The sequence below is a fragment of the Streptopelia decaocto genome, assembly GCF_964273445.1.
Source record: "Streptopelia decaocto genome assembly, chromosome: 1".
NCBI classification, from domain to species: Eukaryota; Metazoa; Chordata; class Aves; order Columbiformes; family Columbidae; genus Streptopelia; species Streptopelia decaocto.
Genome location: NC_138663.1, coordinates 56145800 through 56170384, shown reverse-complemented (window position 1 = coordinate 56170384; position 24585 = coordinate 56145800). Strand labels below are relative to the sequence as shown.

The 24585-nt window shown below is 37.6% G+C and overlaps 1 protein-coding gene across 1 annotated transcript in view; it reads left to right on the top strand.

Annotated features, from left to right (window-relative positions):
- Positions 1–24585, top strand: part of LGR5 (leucine rich repeat containing G protein-coupled receptor 5) — a gene marked incomplete at both ends in the record, with an annotated part of 88702 nt that overhangs the window by 51655 nt on the left and 12462 nt on the right. The window contains 8 exons of the mRNA XM_082072199.1: positions 1409–1480; positions 12363–12578; positions 15359–15430; positions 17951–18019; positions 21169–21240; positions 22047–22118; positions 22226–22294; positions 22438–22509. Coding sequence (XP_081928325.1) covers positions 1409–1480; positions 12363–12578; positions 15359–15430; positions 17951–18019; positions 21169–21240; positions 22047–22118; positions 22226–22294; positions 22438–22509 — 714 coding nt within the window. The remainder of the gene's footprint in view (positions 1–1408; positions 1481–12362; positions 12579–15358; positions 15431–17950; positions 18020–21168; positions 21241–22046; positions 22119–22225; positions 22295–22437; positions 22510–24585) is intronic.

Below are 24585 nucleotides of genomic sequence, written 5' to 3'. Positions count from 1 at the left end.
ACACACAGATTGGAAAACATTAATGGAATTCTAAAAACAATTTGCTTTTCAAGTAGATGTCTCTGTACAATCTCAAAGGTACAAATTGACATGGTTAATAGTTTATTTAATTGTCTCAAAAGTTCTGATTTTGAGTTTAAAAATCTTAGGTGAACTTTTCATGATCACAAAAAACTGGGGGTAAAGAGCCTTTTCCTCTTCTTGAGAGCCGGGGGTGGGGAAAAACATTATTATACAACACTGTGTAATTTAAAATGCAATTTGTATTTCATATCTTGTTCTTTGTGATGTAATTACTATAAGATAAATTATAAACAATATGACAAAACCATGTATTATATGGAGAAGACAGTACGTATAATTACTAAAATTTTCAGCAGACCACATCTCACAAGAGTTATACAAGAGGGGATCTTTGCCTATGTAAAATTCACAGAAACTGTATTATTAGCAAGAACGCCTACCTCCTAGGCAGCGTCAAGCCAAGCCAGATGCTACTGTAAGAGTATACAAAGCTCTACTGAAAAAATACATAAGCGGAAAGAAGTGTGAAGAGCTCCCACTCCATCTACTCTTAAGTTGGCTGTTGTTGGCCTAAGGAGATTTAGGCCTGCCAAAAATGATTTAATTTACAAGGTCCCATCGAATCTGTCTCATTTTGAAGGCAGCATGTACTACAGTTTTTTCCACAGAGAGTCCTTTTATATTTGTAGGAGTTGGTCCAAACAAGGATGTTAGGCAGTGTGAAAGAAACTGTATTCAAACAGAGGAAAAGTTTCTTTTGGAATTGAAAGTGATTTTTCAGTCTTTGCAAGCTAAATGATATGATATTTGAGAAAAGAGATTTGTCGGGTCACTGCTAGCAACCCTCTATTTGACAAAAATGATTTTATTAGTAAAAATTCAGCATGTTTTAGAGATAAAATTTTATTCAAATAATAAACTTCTCCTACAGTTAAAAGTTCTGCTTGCCATAGCAGCTTGTTCCTAAGTAAGGACTTCAAGAGTCAGTTCTTCACAGCTTTATCAGAATAAGAAACTGCAGCACTTCAGAAGGAAAAAAAAAAATCAATACATGAGGATGACCATTTCAGAATCACTAGAAGCAATTAGGAGCTCAAGCCCTATGGAAAGCACATCAGATGTATTCTTTTAACTTCCTCAGCTGCTTTGAAAATCTTTCTCAAATCTGATATGTAGCTGTTAACAATAATATGCTACAGGTGTTTGTTTGAAGAGAACTGGTATTTGACAGGGGCAGAGGAATGAGGTATTTTTGTAGCTTTCCTTTGTTTGTAATGGTGAAGTAAAACCAGTATAAAGGAGGTAAGCTTGAAAGAACATTTACAATAGAAAGAAATTTTTTTTAACTGTGTTCCTTCTGGGGTTTGTGCTACTCAAATTGTAGGATGCTGCAGAATAACCAGCTACGCCAGGTTCCTACTGAAGCACTCCAGAACTTGCGCAGCCTGCAGTCTCTGTAAGTATACTTGATAAATCAACTTGTAACCTTGCATGAACAATAATATATGATTACCTATTAATTACCCGTTAAAGTCACTTAACAATGTGGTGAATCAACTTTTTCTTTTAACTCTCTTTGAGCTGCTTTTCAAGACAATTGTATTCTCAATTAAACATCAAAAGTGAGTGATTTCATTCCAGTAATTTCATGACACCGGCAGCTTCTTTGTGGTGTTATAAACTGGTTCACCGTCTGAGAAGACACTCCTTGCCCTGCAAGGCTTTCTGTCTGTGAAGAAGAATACGGTCCCTTGAGCACTTGTGTTTCCCATGGTTTCTTCTTAAGATTCTTTACAGGAGAAAAGAAAGAATTCCAAATGACTCCCTTGCTTTTTTTCATTTGGTGTAATATTTTTATTTTTAAACAGTATGGAAAACTCTATTAACTCATGAAACAGGGTGTACTAGAGGATGCTTAATTATATTCTGTGCTTCAGGCAGGTCTCCATATTTATAGTTCTTGACTGTGTTGTGCTGACTCAGTTCATGAGCTTCAGTTTTAACAGAACTCCTGCCAGAACCGCTAGAGCAGGAGTGAGGATTGGCTGCCTTGTTGGTATGAATGAAATTATTTTGATGTGTTTCTGCCACATAACATAAGGTGGGTTGTACTAGGTTGTGCTAAAAGCTGACCTAGCCTGGAATCCAGTCTTCAACAGCAGATGCCTAAGGAAAGCTAGAATGATACTCATTTGGTGAAGTGTCCCAGATGCCAAAGGTTTGTGCTCATGAACTCGCTGAGCACATTGTGACTTCTTTGAATTTAATAGCTCTTAAATGATTTTCTGCTATGAGTTTGTACAATTGCTTTTTGAGCTAATGTAACTCTCATGATTTTTTTGTGGCAGCGTATCTGCTGACCAGCTAGCCCTGTGTAGCATGGTGAAGTACCCCCTGTTATTTATTTGGAACTTCTCACCGTATTTGATGTCCCCTAAGTGCAGCATCAGGAGAAAGCAGAAACAGCAGTTCCTTTTTAATGTACACCATATTTTGTAGACCTCTGTTGTATCTCCATTAGTCATGTTTGTCAGATGTAGCCTGTTAGGATTGCTTCTCATATGGGAGCTATTCGCTTCCTCTAGTCATCCTTGTCACTCTGACTGAACTTTTCTTCACTTCTCAACTATTTGATTTGAGACATGTCAAGGAGAGATCAGACCAGCACAGCATGTTTAAAGTGTTTGCATGCCATGGATTTATAGAGGGGAAGTTCTGGATGCGTTTTTGTTTGCTTCCTACTAACTCCCCAAACTTTGTTTTGCTTAATTTTTTTAACCTTCACTGAACACTGACCTGTTACTTTCATGCTTATTACAACTGCAGGACCTCATTTTAGCATGTTAGTAGCTACTCAAGAGTTTGTCAACAAGAGTTTAAATTGCTTTTTCCCAAGTGCTTCACTTGACACCTGTCTATACTGAAATTCATCTACCATGGTTTTGTTCAAACAATTCAGTATCATGAGTTCCTTCTGCTGTACTTGCAGTTCACATTTTGCAACCACAGGGCCACTTGTGCTGTCTGAATGCAGTAAATAGAGTACGTTTTTTACTTATCCACAGAATTCCATTGTCATCTGATTTAAAAAAAAAAAAAAAATATATATATATATATATATATAAAATTTTCTGAAGTGTCTACTGATTTTGAATGTGCAGCATTAAATGTCTAGATGATTGAAGAGAAGCAAGCAGGTTCTTTGACAGAGGAAAATGTCAACTGAGACTTTTCTGTGCTTTAGTTGACTACCTTATATTTTCACAAAGTTACTTTGAAATAAAATTATTTTCCTAAAAAGTTATAAGATCCAAATGTGGAAGTCAATCTGGAAGTTCAAATAACTATCACCAAAAAATGTTGCACTGATCACCAGTATCACTGGTTAAAGTCTAACAATGGCAAGGATAGACTGCACATCTCGTCCAGTTAGAGTCCAGATGTATTGGTTGAGAAATCTTCTGTTGAACATGCTCTTCTTTTTTGTCTGTATAAAGAAGTTCCACCAGAAGGTTATCTTTTCCATACATTCAGTTTGGCCAAAATCTGAAGAACTGAATTAATGAAATTAATTGATTTTCAGCAAAGTTATATAATCTGTGAATAAATTACCACTACACAGACACACATTATACTGTATTGGCTCCCAGGTTCTTATATCCGTCTCGAACAACATTTACTGCCTTAACATACAAAGCATTTGTTAAGGTTTCTAAAGGTGAAACAGCCCTAAGAATTAATTATCTTATAATTGTTATTTGGCCAATGCCTTTTTTCTTTATTGACCAGACACAGACTGAAATATCTCAGCTGTATACTTTTGAGGTTACAGTTCTTTCCTTTGATCTTTGAAAAAGTCATGAGAAAATGCTGGTCCAGTGACTATATTAGATTTTCATTCTGCTAAACAAACAAAAAAATCTTGCTGAGATCACATCACTCTATACACATTCTGGACCAAAACACGATAAGCGAAGCAAACAAGAGTTCCTTTGTTGCTCGGAAAGAGACTGTTAAATTTTCAGCACAACTTCTAAACAAAATGACAGTCTCACTCAGGCTTTGTTGCAAAAAATTTTTTGCCTTGGGTGAAGAAGTTGAAGGAAACCAAACACAGTTTGTGCAGTCTGTGAAAAAGACTGATATTTTTGTGACAGAATTAAAACAGAGGGAGAATAGGAGTGGTCAGTGGAAACCTTTAAACAGCTGTGTAGCAGACCCAAGATGGAATGATATGGGTTTGTACAGAAAAGCTATCACCTGAAAGATGATCACCAGCAAGGGAGACCTCTTTGAGGAAAAGAAAACTATTATTCTTTTGTTTGCTTAAACGGGGTTGTGCTTGTCAGATAAAGGTGTGTGCAGATTCAGTTTCTTGTTTCATAGAGTCTAGGAATTTTCTGTTCACAAGGTGATTCTTGCATTGGTTTCACTTTTACAATAGGAATTATTTCTTTGAACCTTTGAAATAGCAGGAGTCTTTTCAAGAGTGTAATTAAGAGGTTAAAAGCCTTCACAAAGGCAATTCCTATACAACTTCTTGTATTTATTATGTTTAGCTATGCAGGTGGCATGATTTCTGGAAGCCCCATTAACCCTTTGCTTTAGGTTAATATAAATGAGAAAAACTGAAAACTGATGATAGGACTCAAATCTTTGCTTTTCATGGTTTTACTCAAGAAAGGCATTCACGTAGAGGGACAAGCCACAATAACTGCCTTGCTACCTTAACCAATGTAAAGAGGATTATGTTAAAATCATTTGTATGTATACAATTATAATTGTATGTGGTACATGCACAAGATATGGTTATACGCACACAGAAGTTTTTCTTGCTCACTCGTAATGCAAATTCACCATCATTTATTTGCACTAAAAAGTATTTCTGGATGATGTGCTCTCCTTGTTATCTAGTTCCAGACTCAAAAATTACAGTATAGGTATCAATATTGATAGATAGTTTATGTTCATTGGTCTGTGACACACAGAACAAGAAATGATTTATTACAGGAACGAGCAACAATTTTTTCAGCTTTCTTGTCCAAGTTGTGTTATTGCTGGCATGGGGAATAGAGTGACAAGTTTGAATGATAAATATTCATAAATTTCTTAAGATGTGACTTACCTCTGGAAAAATCCATCTTCTTCAGACTGCAGGCATTCTAGAAATACTATAAAATGCAAAATAGGCACAAAAAGTTAACCATAAAAACATAAGATTTTTGAATTTCATCCACAACAGCAAAAATCTATGAGAGAACCTTTATACTGTTCCCTCACAACAAACAAACAATACAAGTTTTTTTGTCACTGAAGCAAAAATTAAGATTAAACAATAGTAAAATCCTCTCTATTTTTATAAAATCTTTGTAGTTCAATAGTCAACAACAGTGACATGATACTTTGATTAGCAAATAAGTTTGGCTACCAAAGCTTGGATGATGATTGTGTAGGACTCCAGTTCCCTCTGTGGCAGTAGGATTTAAAGTAGCGAGCAGAACATGTTGGTTTTGAGACATAGTTTTGATCTCTGAGTTCAGCAAAAGGATATCTTCAACAAATCATATGGGCTATAATTTTCCTCTGAAATCTAGTGGATTACTAGTCCTAACAATTCAAATGGCATTTATCTCTGTTAAGGTGAAAAGAGGGAAATATGTTTGCTGGTACCATGACTGAAATGGATGAACACATAGTCACCAATGTGTCACGACTTAGATGTTGGCAGCAGAGTTTGAGTTGTCACTTGAATGCTGTCTTCCCTCTTATGCAGCTCGAGGAAATGTGTTTCTTTAAAACTAACTATACACAGACAGTCTCTGAATTTTGCGTTTCCCAAGCATCTCCCCATTCTGCTTTTAAATCAAGAAGCATTTTAGTGATTTTTTTTTTTTTTAATATACCTGTAAAGTCCAAGAACCTTTTACATATGTACCTTGATTTGTTTTTCAAATATTGCTATTAAATAACAGGTTTTCTGCCCAATTTTTTTTGGTTCATGTATGTATTTGTTTAAACACGCGTCTTTTTTTCTCTAGTGTAATTGTCTTGGAATTTCTAATGATATCCCTTATGTTTCAGAATTGGCATATAACTTAAGTATTTTTGAGCAAGAAGAGTTTAGTAAAGCACGCAATGACATACCAATAACCAACCTCTTTTTTTCTTTTCCCCCTGAACATTTTAACACAATTTTTTTATTAGCAACTTATTTTACTAACAACTGATGAGTCGTAGATCTCCGTTTGCAAATGTTGCTAAACAAAGGAGGAAAGCGTAGTTGATGTTGCTGATGGAAAAGAAAAGCTTCTGGTGTTCTTTTATGGGAACAGTTGTAATACAATAATTTGCAGTGAATACTACAGATGAAACTTCACTCCCTATTTATTTTTTTTGTTTAGACATGATGGTTAATGAGCATCTTTTACTGCAGCATTGTCAGACATAGAAACAGTCAAAATCAAGAAGAGATTAGGTGTTATCTCACTGCCCATGCCTAACCAATCATGAAGGACATTTAAAAGCTACCTTTATTTACTGCATCCCCTACTTTCATTGCTGTAAAATTTAACAGGACTTTAGTAGTAGGAAATAGGGCAGAATACAAGATATCCCACCTTCCAAAGCACTGGAAACACTTGATAGAGGGTGAAAATAAACCATATTTTCTCCTTTGGCAACCTGCAAAGTTGAAATTTACTGAAGCAAATTAATTTGACTTTACAAGTAACAAGATAAGAAAATAGTATCAATTAAGTTTGTTTAAAATTTCCTAAAAATAAAAAAAATGTAAATTGCTTAAATTTTATGTTTAAGATATTGCGGTATTTGTGGAGCACCTGATGGTGACACTGAGTTTTACATAAAAGATTATCTATAAATTATCTTAGGTGTTTTTAATAATGGTCTGGCTGGAACAGGTCTGCAAATGGATTTTTCATCTTCTCCCTACTCTTCCAAGTATTTGACGTTTCAAGACAAGTTTCCATTGTTTATTCAAACAAAGAGTTGAAGACTTCGAGGGCACAGAGTTCTGACATACCTCCGGTTCAGCCATGAAATCAAAAAGCCCTTTTTTCAGAAATGTTCACTTGAAACTTTTTTTTTTCAGGTTTGATGCTTATGTTAATAACCCTGATTTTATTTTTTTTTAGTTAAAACACAGAACAACTTTGAAATCACATTCTCCCAAGAGAACTGTTTTCATGAAAAGACATGAGCTTTAGTTGTGGTTTTCCATGTCACACCCCATGATAATGAAGCTGACTTAGGGCATTATCCTGCCTAGGAAACTCAGTACCTCAGCAGGTACCCACAAGCTCCCTGAGGAGGAATTTCCCACAGTTTAAATCAAGGTCGTGTGTACCCATGCAAGGTCTGTACACATATGCAAAGATGTCTCAAAACTCACCATTGCAGTCTCCTCAGTTTATTGCACTTCTTAACCATCTGAGATATTATACTAGAGCCCTAGGGTGCTCTAGGTGACAGAAGCGTGACAGAAGCAGGGAGAACTAGTACAATATTGGACCAGCCTTCTCAGCCACAAACACTTTTCTAGCTTGTTACACAGCTGAGAGGAAGATAGAGGTGCAAATTTCCCTCAAATGCACATGCTACTGTTTTATTTGAGTGCAGTCCCCAACTCAACCAGCGGTAGGGCCAGTTGCTTTCAAGGTGGGCGGCAAATAGACTGAACAGCAGTTCCAGGCCAGTGGGTGATGTTTTCTTTCATCCAGTAGAAGCTACTAGGCATCTGACTCTTTCCTGTCTTCTGGGCAGCCTCAAAAGATGAGGGTTTTTTAATCACATTTGTAATGGATAGACAAATTTCTCAGCCTCCGAACTGCTAGCCAAAACTCATCCTGCATGGCTAAAGCCCCCTGGGACATACACCACATGTGGGAGGAGGATAAGAAGCCGCTGTTGGAGTGGTTAGCTGTGCAGGGGCTCACACTGGATTTCCGAGGAGATCCTCCTGGCCACCATAGAGTGACAGACTGTGGCTGCAGCTGGCCTAGCAAAGCAAACAGTGCTTCAGAGTGCTCCCAGGCACTGGCCATGACTGTCTGTCCTGCTGCACTGTGCACAGGGTCCTTGGCACATTTTGACCTGTGACAACTAACATTGGCTTGAACTATTCTTGGGGGCCACCTGGCAGTTTGCACACCCCTGGGACCATCCTCCTTGGGAGGCTGGGAGAGGTGGCCACATAACATGGGCCACTGCAAGCCCGTTGGCTGCAGGACCTGGGAGCGTTCTCAGCCACACCAAAGGTGCTGTGGACTTCTGATCCCAGTCTGTGGCCTGATTCCCAGGATAACCCAACAACTCCTGCTGGCCCACCATTTTTCCCACCTGTGGGGACTGAGGGTACCCAGTACCAGAGCCAGTCTTTGCATATACGTAGCATTGCAGTTGGCTGTGCTTTATGGAGTACACTAGCATCCTGGCCCACTGTCTTGAATACAGGTTTACAAAAACAGCTGAGCAGCAGGTTTGGATATGGAGAGAAACACCAAGGATTGAAACTCCCAGAGCTGCAGAGACCCCTGTCCCACTGAGCAGTGGGACAGAAACAAATGCTCCTAAACTGTAACTTGTGACTTTTCTTTTTTGGTCTTGCTGTTTCCACACAGGGTTCTTTGTATCTGTCGTGCAGAAGCCCCATACAGGGCAGAGCTGAAAGTGAGCTGTGTGAGCTGCTGTGCTGGTGTGTTGTAATTAAGCTTTTACAATAGCCCGAGCATTTTCCCCTGTGGACTGAAGGGGATATCCTGCGTAAAGGGCCATGTTTGAAAAACATGGCTTACAATAGCCAGCTATATTTTCATTATATCCACGTTTCAGAGACAGTCTCAATGTCACTTGCCATTACTTAAATGAGGCTTTAGGCAAATTCCTGTGAACAAACCCTTGCGAGGGTCTGTGTCACCACATGCTAGCAAAGATGGTGGCACTGCAGGTAACCCTGTCCCACCTGCTATACCTTCCCCAGACAGGTCCTGTCCCCAACCCCTGTCCATCATTGCCCCAGACCTTGTGGCAAGGCTTGGCTGTAGCGTCCCTGTGTAACAGAGCCAGGTCAGAACAAAAAGGTGATAGGAGAGGGAGGAGTGCTCTGCCATGCCCAAAATCAGTCCTTGTGTGCTCTCTCTTCGCTGCCTACCCTACCTGTTACATATAGCCCCTTTTAATTTGGTTTTACCTCTCCTAGTTTGAATTTAAATGTCAGAAGAAATGTTTTGTCCTTGACTTTTTGATCTGCCTCTGTGCCTCTCCTCTTCTCTGGTCCCTTCATTGTATTCAAGCCCTCATCCATTGCAAGAAGAGGCAATCCGTGTAATAGCTGTTTATTTCAGAAGGGATAATGACCTGGGAAAAATCTCCTTCCTGATCTCATATTTAGCATTTGATTCAACCCAGAACAAATAATCAAGACATCCCAAAAAGGCATTAAGGAATTTTGTGATCACAAGGTCCGTCCAGATTGTAGCTGGGCTTGCTCTTGAGAGACTCAAAACAGAAAAAAAATATATGTGTTCCCTTAGAAACCTACCAGTGGTGTAAAATTAAGTATCCAGTCATATTGAATTCATCAAAAAATGCAAATCACATATTTTTCAAATATGTACCTTCACCCATTTTAGAGCACTAATAAATGAATCCTGTTTACAATTCTGTATGAATAATACCTTTTCATAACATGCACATGGTCATAGTATTCACAGTGTGTTACAGGATACACCAGTGGGATACAGTCCATATAGCTCAAGGATTTGCTTTGAAAGGTTTGGACATTTTAAGTGAGCTCATGGTGAATTTCATACTGGCTGCTTTATTTACATGCTGCCTATCAGAAGAGATCAAGCATTTCTGTTTCCTTAAAAGGGCTCTCTCTGGAATATAATAGCAGCTTTCAAACTCACCACATGTTATCTATATATTTTCTATTATAAATAGGGTCATGTTTGTGAGTTAATGGGTTTAGTTCTGGAAGTGCCAAAACTTTGATCAACACATGTAAAACAATTGGCTGAAAACGGTGATTTTGATCAATGCTTTAAACATCAGTGTGCATTACCTACAGTATGACAGGAAACAGAACCAATGCTGAAACCTTTTAATAACTGCAAGAGGGAAAACGGTACTTGGAAATTTTAAAAAGATTAGATAAGAAAAGAGCACTTGAGGTAGTACTTTTTATGAGCACTTGTAGGATACATAATCTGGTTATAGGACCTGCAGCACAAATCATTGTAGCTTCTTGATTTCTTCCAAGCTTTATTTAAACAATAATTCAGCTACCTAGGGTTTCATTTATATTACAGCAGTCCTGTTTTTCGTTCTGTGTTGTGTATTAAGTTCACGTAGCCAGTGGTGGGTTTATATTTGGAAACTTCAGCTACTAAAAAAAAAAAAACAAAAACAAAACGGTTCCTTGATTTGCAACAAAATATTGTTAAGATAAAAGTCCTGTTCTCACTGACAACAGCGGAAATATTGCCATTTCAGCCACGGGATCACATACAAGTAGTTGAGTGTTGGCTTCACCGCACAGGCAGGCGTCCTGTGAGTAACTCCTGTGGAGTCACCGGGACGTCAGGGCTGCGCCGGCCAGCGTTCACATTGAACGAGATGTTAGCTGCAATACAGTAATGCATTTAGGTTGAATAAAGCCTCCATTCTTTAATCAGTGTAACTGCCAAACTAAGGCAACTGTAACTTCTTAGTTTACATACCAGCATCACCCAGGGAAGAAATTCAGTTCTGACTGAACACAAAGAAACTTCATCTACTCATTCAAATTATACCTTATTTGAAAACACAGGCATAGCATGGTTGTTGCCTGGGGAGTGGGGGAGGTACAGCATGAGTATTTCTAAACATTTCCAGCCTCACCCATTTGTTGACAGACCCTTGAGTTATTTTGGAAGCTCTGTCTCTGCTGCCTGCCATGTCAGTTATTATATTGAAAATTTAATTGTACAAGGGCTTTGACACTGAACTTTATAAATTTGTTCCAACTGACCTTGTCTCAGCTATTTGCCAGCCTGGCACGGAGCCTTAGCAATCATTATTTGTTCTCGTGCAGTAGGTAGGAGCAGCATGGAGCAGGAGATAGAATGGACCTGACATTTTACATGACTGTAAATGAAGAAGCAGCTTTAAATAAAGAGATTAGCATGCCCACCACAAAGTCTATTGCATTTCTCTCAAACAGAACAAATTTAGGTTGTGCAGAATTACTTCTTTGTACCCTGGGTGTGTCTGTTTGTTCTGTAATGTTTTCAAACATCTATTTAAATTTATTTCTGTTTCGCCATTCACTTAATTACTCCTCTGTACAGACATCTTCAAGAAAAGTTTTAGAGCGTGGCTTTCATGTTCTGAACAAGGTACGAGTCACTACGACACATTAAAAGCAGAAACAGTGTGTCAAGAGTACAGGTCACCATCTGGATGTTTCATGAAGTTCCAGAAATCTGAAGCGCACTGTTGAGTATTTCCCTGAAAGCATCGAAATGGGAAAGCAAAACAGAGCAAAAGCCAATGAATATAGGACATAAAAGTTCTAGTGCCACAACTGCAAAACATTCAGTAGATTTAATCCTTATTTACACAAGTGTGAGAGCAAGATATCACCTGCAGACTCTGAAGAGGTACATGTGCTGTTGAGCTCCCTCTGTTGGCTCTACAGCAACTGAAGTGTATTCAATAACTTATTTTTTGAAACAAATACATTGCATTAGCAACACTGATCTATGTTTAAAAAAACATTTTGCTCCACTGCTAAAAAATGTGAACTTCAGTGCTCATTGGAATCGTTGGAATAAACAATACATAAGAAAGAGTAAAACAGGAACAGACTTAGAAGTGAGGTTTATTTTTGATTCTTAGAATGGGTGTCTAGCATATGGAAACCCAAATCAGCTTGCAATTTAATGATTTATAGATCCTGAAAGAAAATCTCTGGTAGAATCTCTTACACTTTTTTTATTCCATACCTTCAAATAATTGGGAAAGGAAACAAATTCATGCCCGTTCTGTAGAGAGACTCTGCTCAGAAGTGATCAGCGTGTGCTGTCAGTGAGTTGATGGCTCCGAACGAGAGCTGTCTGCAGAGACCCAGCTGACAAGGACACTTGTAAACATGATATGAGGTCTCAGGGGTGAGGTTGCAAGCAAGATGGAAACACAGAATCTCCAGGAAATGAAAAATGTATGTGAGAGCCTGTGTCCATCCTTGGGGTTGCGTTCTTGGTGATAACTTCTGATATCCATTGTGTAAGTCCACTGTTCTCAGAGTCAATTTTCTCTGTTTCTTTTTCTACTAGACGTCTGGATGCCAACCACATCAACTATGTGCCCCCCAACTGCTTCAATGGTTTGGTCTCCCTTAGACACCTGTGGCTAGACGATAATTCTTTGACCGAAATTCCTGTCCAAGCTTTTAGAAGTTTACCAGCGCTCCAGGCAATGACATTGGCACTGAATAAAATTCATTACATACCAGACTATGCTTTTGGAAACCTATCTAGTTTGGTAGTTCTGTAAGTTTTATTGATTTTTTTTTTTTTTTTTTTTTAGCCACAATCTCTGGGGTTTTTTGCAGGTCTTTCACCATTTGGTGATAAATTACTTGAAGATGCAATGTTTAATTTAGATGTTGCTTGAGATAACCTTTAATAATTAAATATTTCCCTGGTCCCTTCCCATCTGGCAAATGATAGGTAAAGAGGCATATACATGGGTTAATTAAACATTTGTTTTGTCTTACAGTCTTAATACTAAATTGATATCTTGAGGCTATAAATCTGCAGTTTACCTTCTACATTTGCACTAGACTTAACAATACTCTTTTATTAAGAGGTCAATTCTGTTTGTTGCAGAAAATGTTCTTTTTGAAAAATAAGTTTTCTGGATTGTATATGTATTACAAATCTAAATTTTAAAAAATTAACTTGGATAAACAGATTTTTTACATCTTCCTACAGTTAAACTAGCATTTGCTAAATCACTTTTTTTTTATTTAGCTTAAAAGGTTTCATCTCCAGCAAAGAACTATGCAAGGGAATTTTAAAAAAAATCACCCTATCTGTTCAGCAAAACAAACAGGAAGAGATGAATTGTGTGCCCTCTAAGGCAGTGTGTACTGAATGAAGGAACATTAGAAAAGGGAAATGAACTGAAAGCTTTTTGGGTGACTTGGAAGGAATGCCACCCAGTAGAAAAAGTACGCATTTCCCTTCATAGAAAGTATACTTAGTTTTGTATTTTGTTTTGTTTGCATATCAATTCAACTAAATTAAACATGCGTAGCTCACACTAAAATCTGGAAAGAATACTATGGAGCGTGGTTTCAGCCTTTTATCTTCTGGGAATGTACCAAGTGGAAAAAATTCTAGACTGGCTGGAGAAAATGAGGTGGAGAAGTTATTTCAGTATACTTTGGAAAATGTTAGCATTATTAAAGAAAAAACAATATATTCAACCTTTACAATCTGTCTGAAACCATAGTCTGTAAGACACTTAACATATTTGAACATATTCTAGCCCCAATGTAAGCCCTGAACCTGGCACATGCCAGGATTCTCTATTGACAGGTATAATCACCATTTCTGCCTAGCACTTCGTACATTCATATAAGCATACAGGGCACCAAAACCAGAGGGTAACAGCTGCCCTGTTCTGCAAAATCTCTGCCTTCTGTTTACATTAAGTATCAACCCCATTCAAGTTATAGAGTGGATGGGCTTGTCATTTGACTGAGCTTCTAGATTTATGTCAGTAATGCTAAAAACAAAGGACTGTCTTGTATAACATTCTCTAGTTAGATCCCTACAAGAAATCTAGTGATAAATGACAGCTCAGAAATGCAGAAGAAAATGATTTCTTTTTATACCCTGATTGCTTCTGCTCAATTAGGTTTCCTTATTTTAGATCTGCCTTGCTTATTTCTAATCTTCTGGTCTTCATATTGATGAAAAACTGAATCGTTCTTCATGATCTACAACATCTGATATTTTTGGCTCATCAAAAATCTTTGTGTGTGGCTCTGCTTTCTTTTGTTTGCTACTCGATTCAGTCTGGCAAATTTTCAACTTAGTGCAAAAATGTGTGGTCAGTCAGAGCAGGTTTGTGGTTCCATCGTTAAAAATCCAAACATAATTGGAATTTGGAGATATACTAACTAAAGTACTGAAGGTCAATGTAGTCATTGAAAAACAAAAGCTCATTAGGTTTCTTCCTAGGAAAGGGAAAACCCACAGAACATTTGCATTTTGCCATCAGAATACCTGCCTTTTCTGGACAGGTAGACTCAATTTCTGTAGGTTCTGTAGAATATTCAGAAAGCCTGTGATCTTTAACATTATTTTCAGAGCAGAATGAAGCTTTGAAGGGAAGGTGCCTGGCAGCCCCTCATTTACAGCCCTTCTTTTCTTTTAAAGTGCTAGTCCTGTAGTTTCTCTCCACTATAGGGGTAGAGTGTCAAGAATAAAATAAAAGGAAAAATCTGCTGGGAAAAAGGCATCCTTTTTTAAAAAACAACATGAAGTGGCTCCAAGTTGTATCTACTCACATTAATGAGCTTCACAGAGTGGGTTTTTTCCATGTCAGTCTAAAACACTTAGAAATAGGCAGCACTGTCAGCCTTTGTGCGGGGGGGGTGGTTGAAATATATAACAAAATTATGTTAAATTGCTAAACATTCAAGAAAGTAGTTGTTGATTTTCATTGTTTCGAAGGAAAGCAAGTTACAGCATTTTTAAGATTAGTTAGTTTACTCATCTCAGTGAAGCTACTACTTTTTGTGTCCTGTGGCTTCGTGTTTTCTCTCATTCTGTAAGCCCAGTACCCCTGTCCTGTCTGCCTTACTATCCACTTGTTCACCTGCCCCTGTTCTGTGCCATACCCTCTAACACTCTCTGAATGCACATCTTCCAAATATGCACCTCACACTCCACACACAGTTTTTAAGGCAATGTGTTAATTAAACACCAGTGCGAATGTATCTACAATTTCCCAATATTCAATATACAAACCCCAACCTGAAACTCCAGTATATACCCTTTTTACACAATCTAGGTGGTTTTAAAACAAATCCCTTCTATGAAACCAAATGGCAGCCTGCGTGGCTGGTGAGATATTGGGAGAAAGGGGAGAGGGTGGAGGAGGTGCCTCCTATACATGCTCTTGCAAAAGCATGACTTGCATATAATCAGTGCATGCCTGAAAATAAGTTTCTTTTGATTTAACCATCAAAATGTTTTGCTTAAGTCCACTGTGTGCAATGTGCTTTCCTGACTGTGTGCTTAATGTTCCCCTGCAGACATCTCCATAACAATAGAATCTACTCCCTGGGAAAGAAATGCTTTGATGGGCTCCACAGCCTAGAGACTTTGTGAGTTGACCTCTTATTTGTTTCCTTTTTTTTTCAGTGTCTTCATTAATATTCTGAAAGAATAAAAATTGCCTAAAAGCCAAATGTGGGTTTTGGCTTGCCTAATCGCTACAGGATCTAAGTGATGGTTTACAATGACTCTATGTAGCAAATCCTATTTTTGACTATAAAATTAGTTTGCCTTTTTAATAAGCATTGTCAATTGGTAAATTGTTTGAAGGACAGCTGAAGACTGTACTGAGCTTTGAGAAAGAAGTGGTTATTCATGAACAGTTATGTTTGCCCAGTTTAGTGCTATTTATGTCTTGTTCAATTAATAAAGCTAGTAGCTAGATTGGGAAGTTGTCACAATGAAAAGCTTTAACATTAAGAAACTGTCTCGCCATAGAGGAGTGCTATAAAATTAGATGGGTTTATATTTTTTATCCCTGGGAAAAAACAAAAGTTCCAGGTAGCCAAATTATGCACGTGTTTTAAAAGAGGGGAAGAAGAATGTTTCAGTTGTATCCAAGTTTATGTCTTTAAAGTGCTCTAGTAAAGAATAACACTGGTAAAGACTGAAATTTCTTCAAGTTTTCACCATAGTTCTGTTCGGACCAGTGCAACGTTCATTAAGTTTTCTGAAAAAAAAAAAATTCTACAAAAGAATATCAAAGAGGAACACGGTGCTGATAGTTAGCACGAAGTGCTTCACTACCTTTAGTCTAATTAAAGATGTTGTCTGCCAGAGTAGATCCCAGACCCCAGAAATGCTACAGGGATAATAAAACTTTCCACCCAATCAGGACAGGCTAAGAAGCCTGTTGTGAGGAAAAAGTAGATAAAACAGATAAAGTGTCAAATATGAATAATGCTAGTGTAAAGGTGACTATTTGCTTTCTCATCAAAAAAACTATGTACTTCCCTCTCTCCTGCTTCATTAATATCAGAAAGCATGAAGTTTGGGGATTTTTTTTTTATCCCTAGTTTTAATTACATTGATCCCTTGGCAGTCAATAGCAATTTTACAATTTCGACTTTCAGCTGGCTGTGAGTCGAGAGGAAGTCCCTTAGTGTAGCACCGGAAAGGGGGACGGCAAAGGGAGAAGGAAAATGTAATAGTTTGTTTTGTTTTTTTAAGTGAGATTCACATGGCACTTGGTCAAAAATGGGGAAAAACAGAACAATGGAATAAGTAATTGCAAACCCAGTCCCAACCACCTGGCATGAGAGAGGTGGAAACACAGAGAACATTCAGGAACCAGGGAATAAGTGGAGGTGCAGCCACTTCACTGCAATAGAAGAATGTATCGCTTGCCTCAAGCACAGTAATTGCACACTCTATAGACCCATTTCCAGGTAGTTTCAAGATAATCAAAAGAGATCTCTGTATAAATGATGGACGCCAGCTTTAAGATCATTTGTTTGCATCAATGCATAGGTCTGGAAATCACATATCACTGGAGGGCAAAAACAAACCGTGCATGCCTGTAATCTCTTTGTCAATAAGCAGGAGAGAGAGATTTACAAGCAGGAAGGAAAGCCTTGTTGAGTTCAGACAGCAGTTTCCTGCCTGCATTACTTCAGCCTGATACTATTTCAATTCCAATCTATTGTAAACTGTGATTTGTGTTTTGCCTGTTCAAAAAGGCTTTTGCTCAAGTTTTTCAGACTGTAGTCTTCACAAAGCAGTGCCAGAGAGCGTCACAGGAAACTGGCATATCCCAGTTTTAGTTTCAGGTGTCTTCTGAATGCTAAAGGATGCTGATGTCACGTTGAGGGCAGAAGTAGCTTTATAGTCCATTCAGCCTACCAGAATAAAGTCTAATTACTGCTGCAGCGTGAGCAGTTCTTAAAGCAGAGGTCACTACCCTAGCCAAACTACCATTTTTACAATTTGTGTGGTTAGATACATTCTCCATGGAAATATTTATCGATAAATCGCAATGACACACTTAATGGTAACGCTGAACTTACAGTATGTTTTCCCACTTGTTTTAGCCACAGGAAGATTTCCTCCAATCTTTTATGCTCTGCAGACTCCAGTGTCTCTTATTTTTATCACTTAATAACCATTGGAGAAAATCTCTTCAGATATTTTTTTCAGCAGGGAAAAAAAAGGCAAATTAAACCTTTACAGTTATAAGTATTATCCATGTAAAATGTTGCCCACCATACAAAGTTGTTGAATATTGTCTTTGAAAGACTTTTTTTTTCCCATTAATACTTTCAAGTAATGAAAAGGATGGGCAATTTACAGAACAGAAAATCCCTTAGTAGCATCTGAATCCATTTATGTTTTTTTATTGCAGAATAGCTATGATATACCTAAAAATAGGATGCTGATTAAAAATAGCAACGATAATGTGCCTTAAATAGTGTTTGTTGGAAAACATCCATACACTTTTGAGGATTTCCTGGCTTTTGGCTGTATGTATTTATTCAATGCATGGGAGATGATATTTCATTACAAATGCCAACAATTTTATGTTATCCATTATGCAGTGCATAATGTAAATAATAAAATCTATTTTTACACAGAGATTTAAATTACAACAGTCTGGACGAGTTCCCCACTGCTATCAGGACACTAACAAACCTAAAAGAACTGTAAGTACAGAGTTCGTATTAGGAAGGAGGATGTTTTGTCTAGTGTGATTATTTTTTTTCAGTGCTGCTGATTTTATCAGTAATCCTTAAAAAATGATATCCTAGGAAAAACTATTAAACATGCCAACATGCATAAAAGATCATTTTCAACATTCACTTCAGAGCATTCAAGTTCTGACAACTTTTACTTTGATGCTGTATCGTGTGGTGATTTTTTCCAGGAACTTAATTATTGGAATACAATAAATAATAAACACAATTAATTCACTTTGAGTCCCAAACACAACAGCCTTATTTTGCAAACAATCCAATATATCACTGTCTTCTAGTCAAAGAAGAAGGTATGGCACCCTTATTAGTCCATCAGATTTAAACGTCTTTACCTCCTTCCCTCCCATTATATTTAAGCAGTTTCTTTTAAATAGAAAATTGTAAAAATTTGTAACGCTGTAAATAAAACACTTCTGAATGCACAGAGTTTGTATTAAAAGAAAAAAAACAAAAAACAATGAGAAGAAACCAGCCAAGTTTGTTGTAAGAAACAGCTGAATTATTAAAAGGTGAATGAAATTATATTCACACATCAGGCACACAACGTACACATCGGTGCATGTGTTCAGAATTCTTTCAGTTTGATTTATTTACCATGTTACTGGTAACATGGTAAATGGCAGTGGTGACTGCAGCTCAGCAGTTGGCACAGTGCAGCTCTGGAGGAGGGAGAGGGGGTCTGAGTTTCTCAGCCTAACCGTCCTCAGCTGCTGTTATGTCATCTGTCAGCTAAAATAGTTGGTATGGAATCCTGTGGCCTCAAAGGATTGCCTTTTTGCTGACCCCTGGAGTCAGTAGCCAAACATGGATAACCCAGGTTTGCAGTAAATGCACTTTGCCCAGTCCAGCAAAGTGCCTGACGTGCTCGAGATAACTTACAGGCCCCCGTAGGACTTCACCTCTAAGTATCAAACTTGTAGTTTCAGATAAGCTCCCAGGTGCAAGAAATCTTTGGAGTGTGAAATTGCAACCTGACATCCCAAATTCAGAAGCAACCACAAGACCATGTGTTTCAGTACTTTGTTTGGGCCCTGGAAGCCAATCTTAGAAGCACAAGGTGTCTCCCAGAAGGCTGTGCGTGTCCTGCTGTTCTCACCCAAGCAGAAGCCTGGGTCCACAGAGGTTCAGCTCATTGTAGGGCCACCTAAGTAAGGGTGTTTCTGCCTGGGACCTCATTTCTCTCTCAGAATTTGTGCCTGGGCTGAAAACACAGACTATGGATTTCTGTCTACAGCTTGGAGGCATTCAAGGCAGCCCATCACAGGGGTGACCTCATTAATGTTTATAAATATGTAAAGGGTGAGTGTCACGAGGGTGGAGCCAGGCTCTTCTTGGTGACAACCATTGATAAGACAAGGGGCAATGGGTACAAACTGGAACATAGGAGGTTCCACTTAAATTTGAGAAGAAACTTCTTGACAGTGAGGGTGACAGAGCACTGGAACAGGCTGCCCAGGGGGGTTGTGGAGTCTCCTTCTCTGGAGACATTCAAAACCCACCTGGACACATTCCTGTGTAACCTCCTCTAGGTGTTCCTGCTCCAGCGGGGGGATTGGACTAGATGATCTTTTGAGGTCCCTTCCAATCCCTAACATTCTGTGATTCTGTTGCTCTGTGATTCTGTGGAGATCTGCTGGCAAGTGGCCGATGAATCAGGGCCATATCTATTGGATGTAATGGGGACACCATTGTCCCGGATACTCCGCACTTCAGGGTCTCAGCTGTAGTAGTACTTATGTCTCCAAAGCAAGTGGGTATAGCTGTTACACAAAGTTAATGCATACATAGCGTTTTCCAGACTGGATTTTGAAAAATACTTCTAGAAACATTTTTCTCAGTGTGGCCTTACAATGATCTTTTGACCCTGGGATGCAGCTAGATTTTACTGCTCAGTATATGAACTGACAGGCTATAAAGTGCCTTTGTTCAGACAGGGAGCATCACCTGGGTGCAGTGCCCTAGGGCACAGCCTGCAGTCGTGAGCATGCTCTCTTCCGACCCGCTCAGAAGTACTTTCTGGGAAGTAGTCGTGCCATTTCCTTAGCTTTCCTGCCATGAAAGGAATCCCATTCATCAAGAGCCACAAAAACAGTCTGTTTACTGGTTCTAGATTAGATGGGATCCTCATAGTGCTTAGAGTCTGCATCTGCAAAGATGCAGTTTTTATTGCATGCAAAAGAACTAAGGATTTAGAGCTTTGCGCTGTAGCTCATCAGCGGTAGCACAAATGCCTAAACAAGTAAAACCAATAATGTGGGACCTCTTCAAGTAATGGCCAAGTGTGCTTGCATCAGTGAACAATTTGAGGCGTTCAAAATGCATAACTTTAAGCTGGGAAGCCTTTTTCATACCCGACTGAACTAATGGGACTTTCCCACACAAATCATCATTGTTCTTTTGAAATCTTAGTTGTTTCTTTTGTTTTTCACAATGGAGAATTACTCATATGAATAAAATCCAGTAATTAATGATGAGACAAAGATTTGGCCCTCTATCCAGCAGACACAACTACATTGCATAGTTTCCTCATGTCCACATTTAAAATATTTCAACAAAAAGGTGGTTGTGGAAGGCTCGGCATATTACAATACAATGTATAAAATAATTTACTTGATAAACTTGTGTAATCCATTACTATCCCAGCAAGAGAAATAGTTGCAATTTAATAAGTATAGGGGGAGATATATATACTATTTTATTGTTATTTAAGTATTAATACTTAGCTATTAATGTTATTAGTTCATATGTGTGTGTTTATTTACATTACATCTCTATATACACACATATATTCATAGATACATGGCATACAGCTACAAAGCAGTTTCCTTCTGAGGGCATCTGAATTTTAAAATGCCATTTTGCAGTTTACTTCATCTGAATGTTTTTGTTCATTTAGAAAAGTGCAGAATTCTAGCCATTCCATCGCTTTTCTTTTCTTTTGCTTTTTCTAGTTCTTATTCCAGAAAACAAGGACATACCTTGACATGCAGACACTTTTCTTATTACAAACAAAAGAAAATTCTTGTGCATTGTGAATACAGATTGTGCATTTGCTTTTTTTTTTTTCCTTACTGTGTAAACCATTTTTCCTTTTGTAGGGGCTTTCATAGCAATAACATCAAGTCAATACCTGAACGTGCATTTGTGGGGAATCCATCACTTATTACAATGTAAGTGATAAGAGTCTTTTCATTAACTTTTCCTATTAGAGACTGTGGAACTAAGTACCATGTTTGTGGCTAATTGTCAAATAGCTCTTCTTGTGAGCATACTGTGTAGTGCATCATATACAAGCAAACGAGCCCATATCTTTCCAGCTTTGTGGAAAGAATGACAGTTTGCATGGCCTGTTTGAGGGAAGTGAATAGTGGTCTCTGGCCTTTGACCTTTTATTTGAACTATTTCTTCTATGTCTCTTAGCATTACTGGCAATGTAGAAGCTAGCAAAAATTACTCTTGGTGAATTCCAGTCTGAGTTCTCATTGTGTTCTCATTGTACATGAGAATGCATTTAATGGGCAAACCTCAAGATAAGAAATTGTAAAACAAATGTAAGAAATATAGTGGTTCATCTTGAGCAATATTATTCTATGACCAAAAGCAGTATGACTTCAAAAGTACAAGGGAACTTCTTCCGACTAGGTGAAGTTCTGACTTCTTCACTTGTTAACCTTAAATTTGTCTCAGGTCATAACAAAGTTCTTCCTATTGGGATTTCCATTTTTGCAAACCTGGCAGGAGGAGGGTATATTTTATTGACTGACTTCTGGCTTTAAAACCAAGAAATAATGACTACTTGAATATTCAAAACGTGAAATGTGATTGATGAATATAGACTAGTGCATAAGAAAAGCCCAGAAGTGCACCTTTGTTACAACCAACCAGTTTACTTATTTGTTTGTAGTATAATTGTGTAATACATTTAGAATATTTTGAAATATTTTTCATACAATGTCTTTTCATCCTCTTTTTGCAGACATTTTTATGATAATCCTATCCAGCTTGTTGGAAAATCTGCTTTTCAACACTTACCAGAACTCAGAACTCTGTATGTGTTTACTTTTTTATTTTAATTGTCTTTATATATTGCAATATTAAAGGTGTCCCACACATCCCTCACAACATTTGTATTGAAATGATGTTTTTAAATTCTAGGACTTTAAATGGTGCTTCACAGATAACAGAGTTTCCTGATCTGACAGGGACTACTAGTCTGGAGAGTTTGTAAGTGCTAGAGAATTATTTTTGCTTTGTTTTATTTTTTTGGATACTGACTTATTTCAAAGAATGTCCTAAAAAAATATTTGGTTTGCAATCTTTAAAAAGTTATCTTTCTTTTTTTTTTTTCATATAAATACTTTTAACAGGACACTCACAGGAGCACAGATCACCTCTCTCCCCAAATCGGCTTGTGACCAGTTGCCTAATCTCCAAGTGCTGTACGTTTCAGTAAGATTATTAACATTAAATTAATACAAGAGATTAATGGACAAATGAAATCATTATGATTTCAAAATTACCCAGTTGCTGCTATTTCCGTGTATCATGTTACTTCTTAGGAATTCAGCTCAGGGAGTGGGCCCCCATGTTACTCAAAAAGTTCACAAAGTTATCAGTCAGGATTTCCCATACATTGCTGAAAAAGATAATTACTTTGCATATTTTTAGGAAAGGTTAAAATGGTTCTTGATTTTGTTTGAAAAAACAATAGAACTACCTTATTTTCATTCATTCTGTCTCTCCTACAGTAGTCTGTTTTTTTTTTTCTTACTGATGCAGATAATTCAGTGAAGTAAATGGAAAATATAACTGAGGAAGTAGCGCAGTTTTGAGTCCTCATTGTGCTCCTCTTTTAGTTTCTTTTCCAACCAGACATAAGTAGTTGACTGAAATTTTAATAGACTATTCCTTGGCATAGTTGGGGCATAGTTTTTATACTTAATATCCAATATTATTTTAGCTTGGAGATTTCCTTGGAGTTTGCTTAATCACTAATGAAAGTAATCTTTGTGTCTGCTTCTTTGAGAATGAGCCAACAGCACTTTCCTCTATGTATTACATCACTAGGAATGTATTTGGTATTAGTTCTCTGGCCAACATTGAAATAGCACTAATTATAGCACATTATTTGAATACCAGTGCAGATGTCATGAACATTTCCAGAAAAAAAATAAGTTTTAGTTGATGGACTCTATGTAACTATTTCCAGAATGATAAAAGACAGAAACACAGTCTATTGCCAGAAGAAAGTCTGCACACAGACTTAAGTTTAAATATGTCCTGTGTTGTTCAAAAATAACAAATAATCTCAAAACAGAAGGCAAGTAAATACTATAGTAATTAATAACTTTAGAGTTCATAGTAGAGTAGGACTGTCCATTAGAAATTCACATTTCTTATTTTTAAGATCACCCAGTATTTAAAAGGGCGATATTTAAAAGGGTGACATTTAAAAGGGTGGGAAACCAATTTAACAGCAATTTTTGTGTACTTGGAGTTGCTCTCTCCCCATTGCCATCAGATTGGAACAAGGCTGCCAAGCCCAAATTTAGGTTTGTACAGTAGTTTTGCCTGTGCTATGAGGTATAACAATGCACTGAACCCCACAAGTTGCTTGGAGACTGCAATCTTGAAGGGGCTTCCTGGCTCAAATACATGCACAAACACTACAGGTACAAACACTGCTTTGAAAGACAATTTCTGCATCCTATGTGGCCACCAATACTTCCAAATGTGGATGAATGTACACAGAGGCTGATAACATACTTTTAAGAAGACCCAAGTCACAAATCCATGCATGATAGAATAACCACAGTCTGCCAGACATACCAAATATCTTTACCTTGGCCTAAAAGCCTCCAGCTCACTTGTATTCTTCTCTGTCGTGTCTGATTTGGACGACAAAGCACCTGTGGAAAAAAAAATCTTCCATGCTGTAACTATATATATATATATATATATATATATATATGGTAGCTTTTGTGCGTGGTAAAAGCAGAGTGGAATACCTTAAAAACACACACTATCATTACTTGCACCACTTCCACAAAACAAATATAGTATAGTCTAAATGCCCCTGTTGAAATAGTAACAGTGAAAAATAAAATTTTACCAAGGAAGTAAATGGGTAGAGATGAACAAGTCTTAAAGAATTTGAAACAGGAGTGAAAAGAGATTACTTTTTTACATGATAATATTGTATAACTGTGGAAAATGACATTTTTCCTAATTATAGACGTAAGCTTTTTTCTATATTCTTTTTATCAGCAAATTTCCCATTCAGTTTTCCCTGGCCAACATGTATATATAAGATGAGGCTGTTGGGAAGTGGGGGTGGGTGTTTGGTTCCTATTTTTCTTCCCCCTCCAATTTCTGCAAATTGCCTGGGCTTGGTTTTGATTAGTTGCATTATTCTATAAATCAGTCCAGATGTTTTAGTTATTCTGTATTTTGTTGAGTTTTGGCTCAAGTCTTCTTAAGATTTTTTTTTCCCCATGTAGTGATTGATTTCAAAG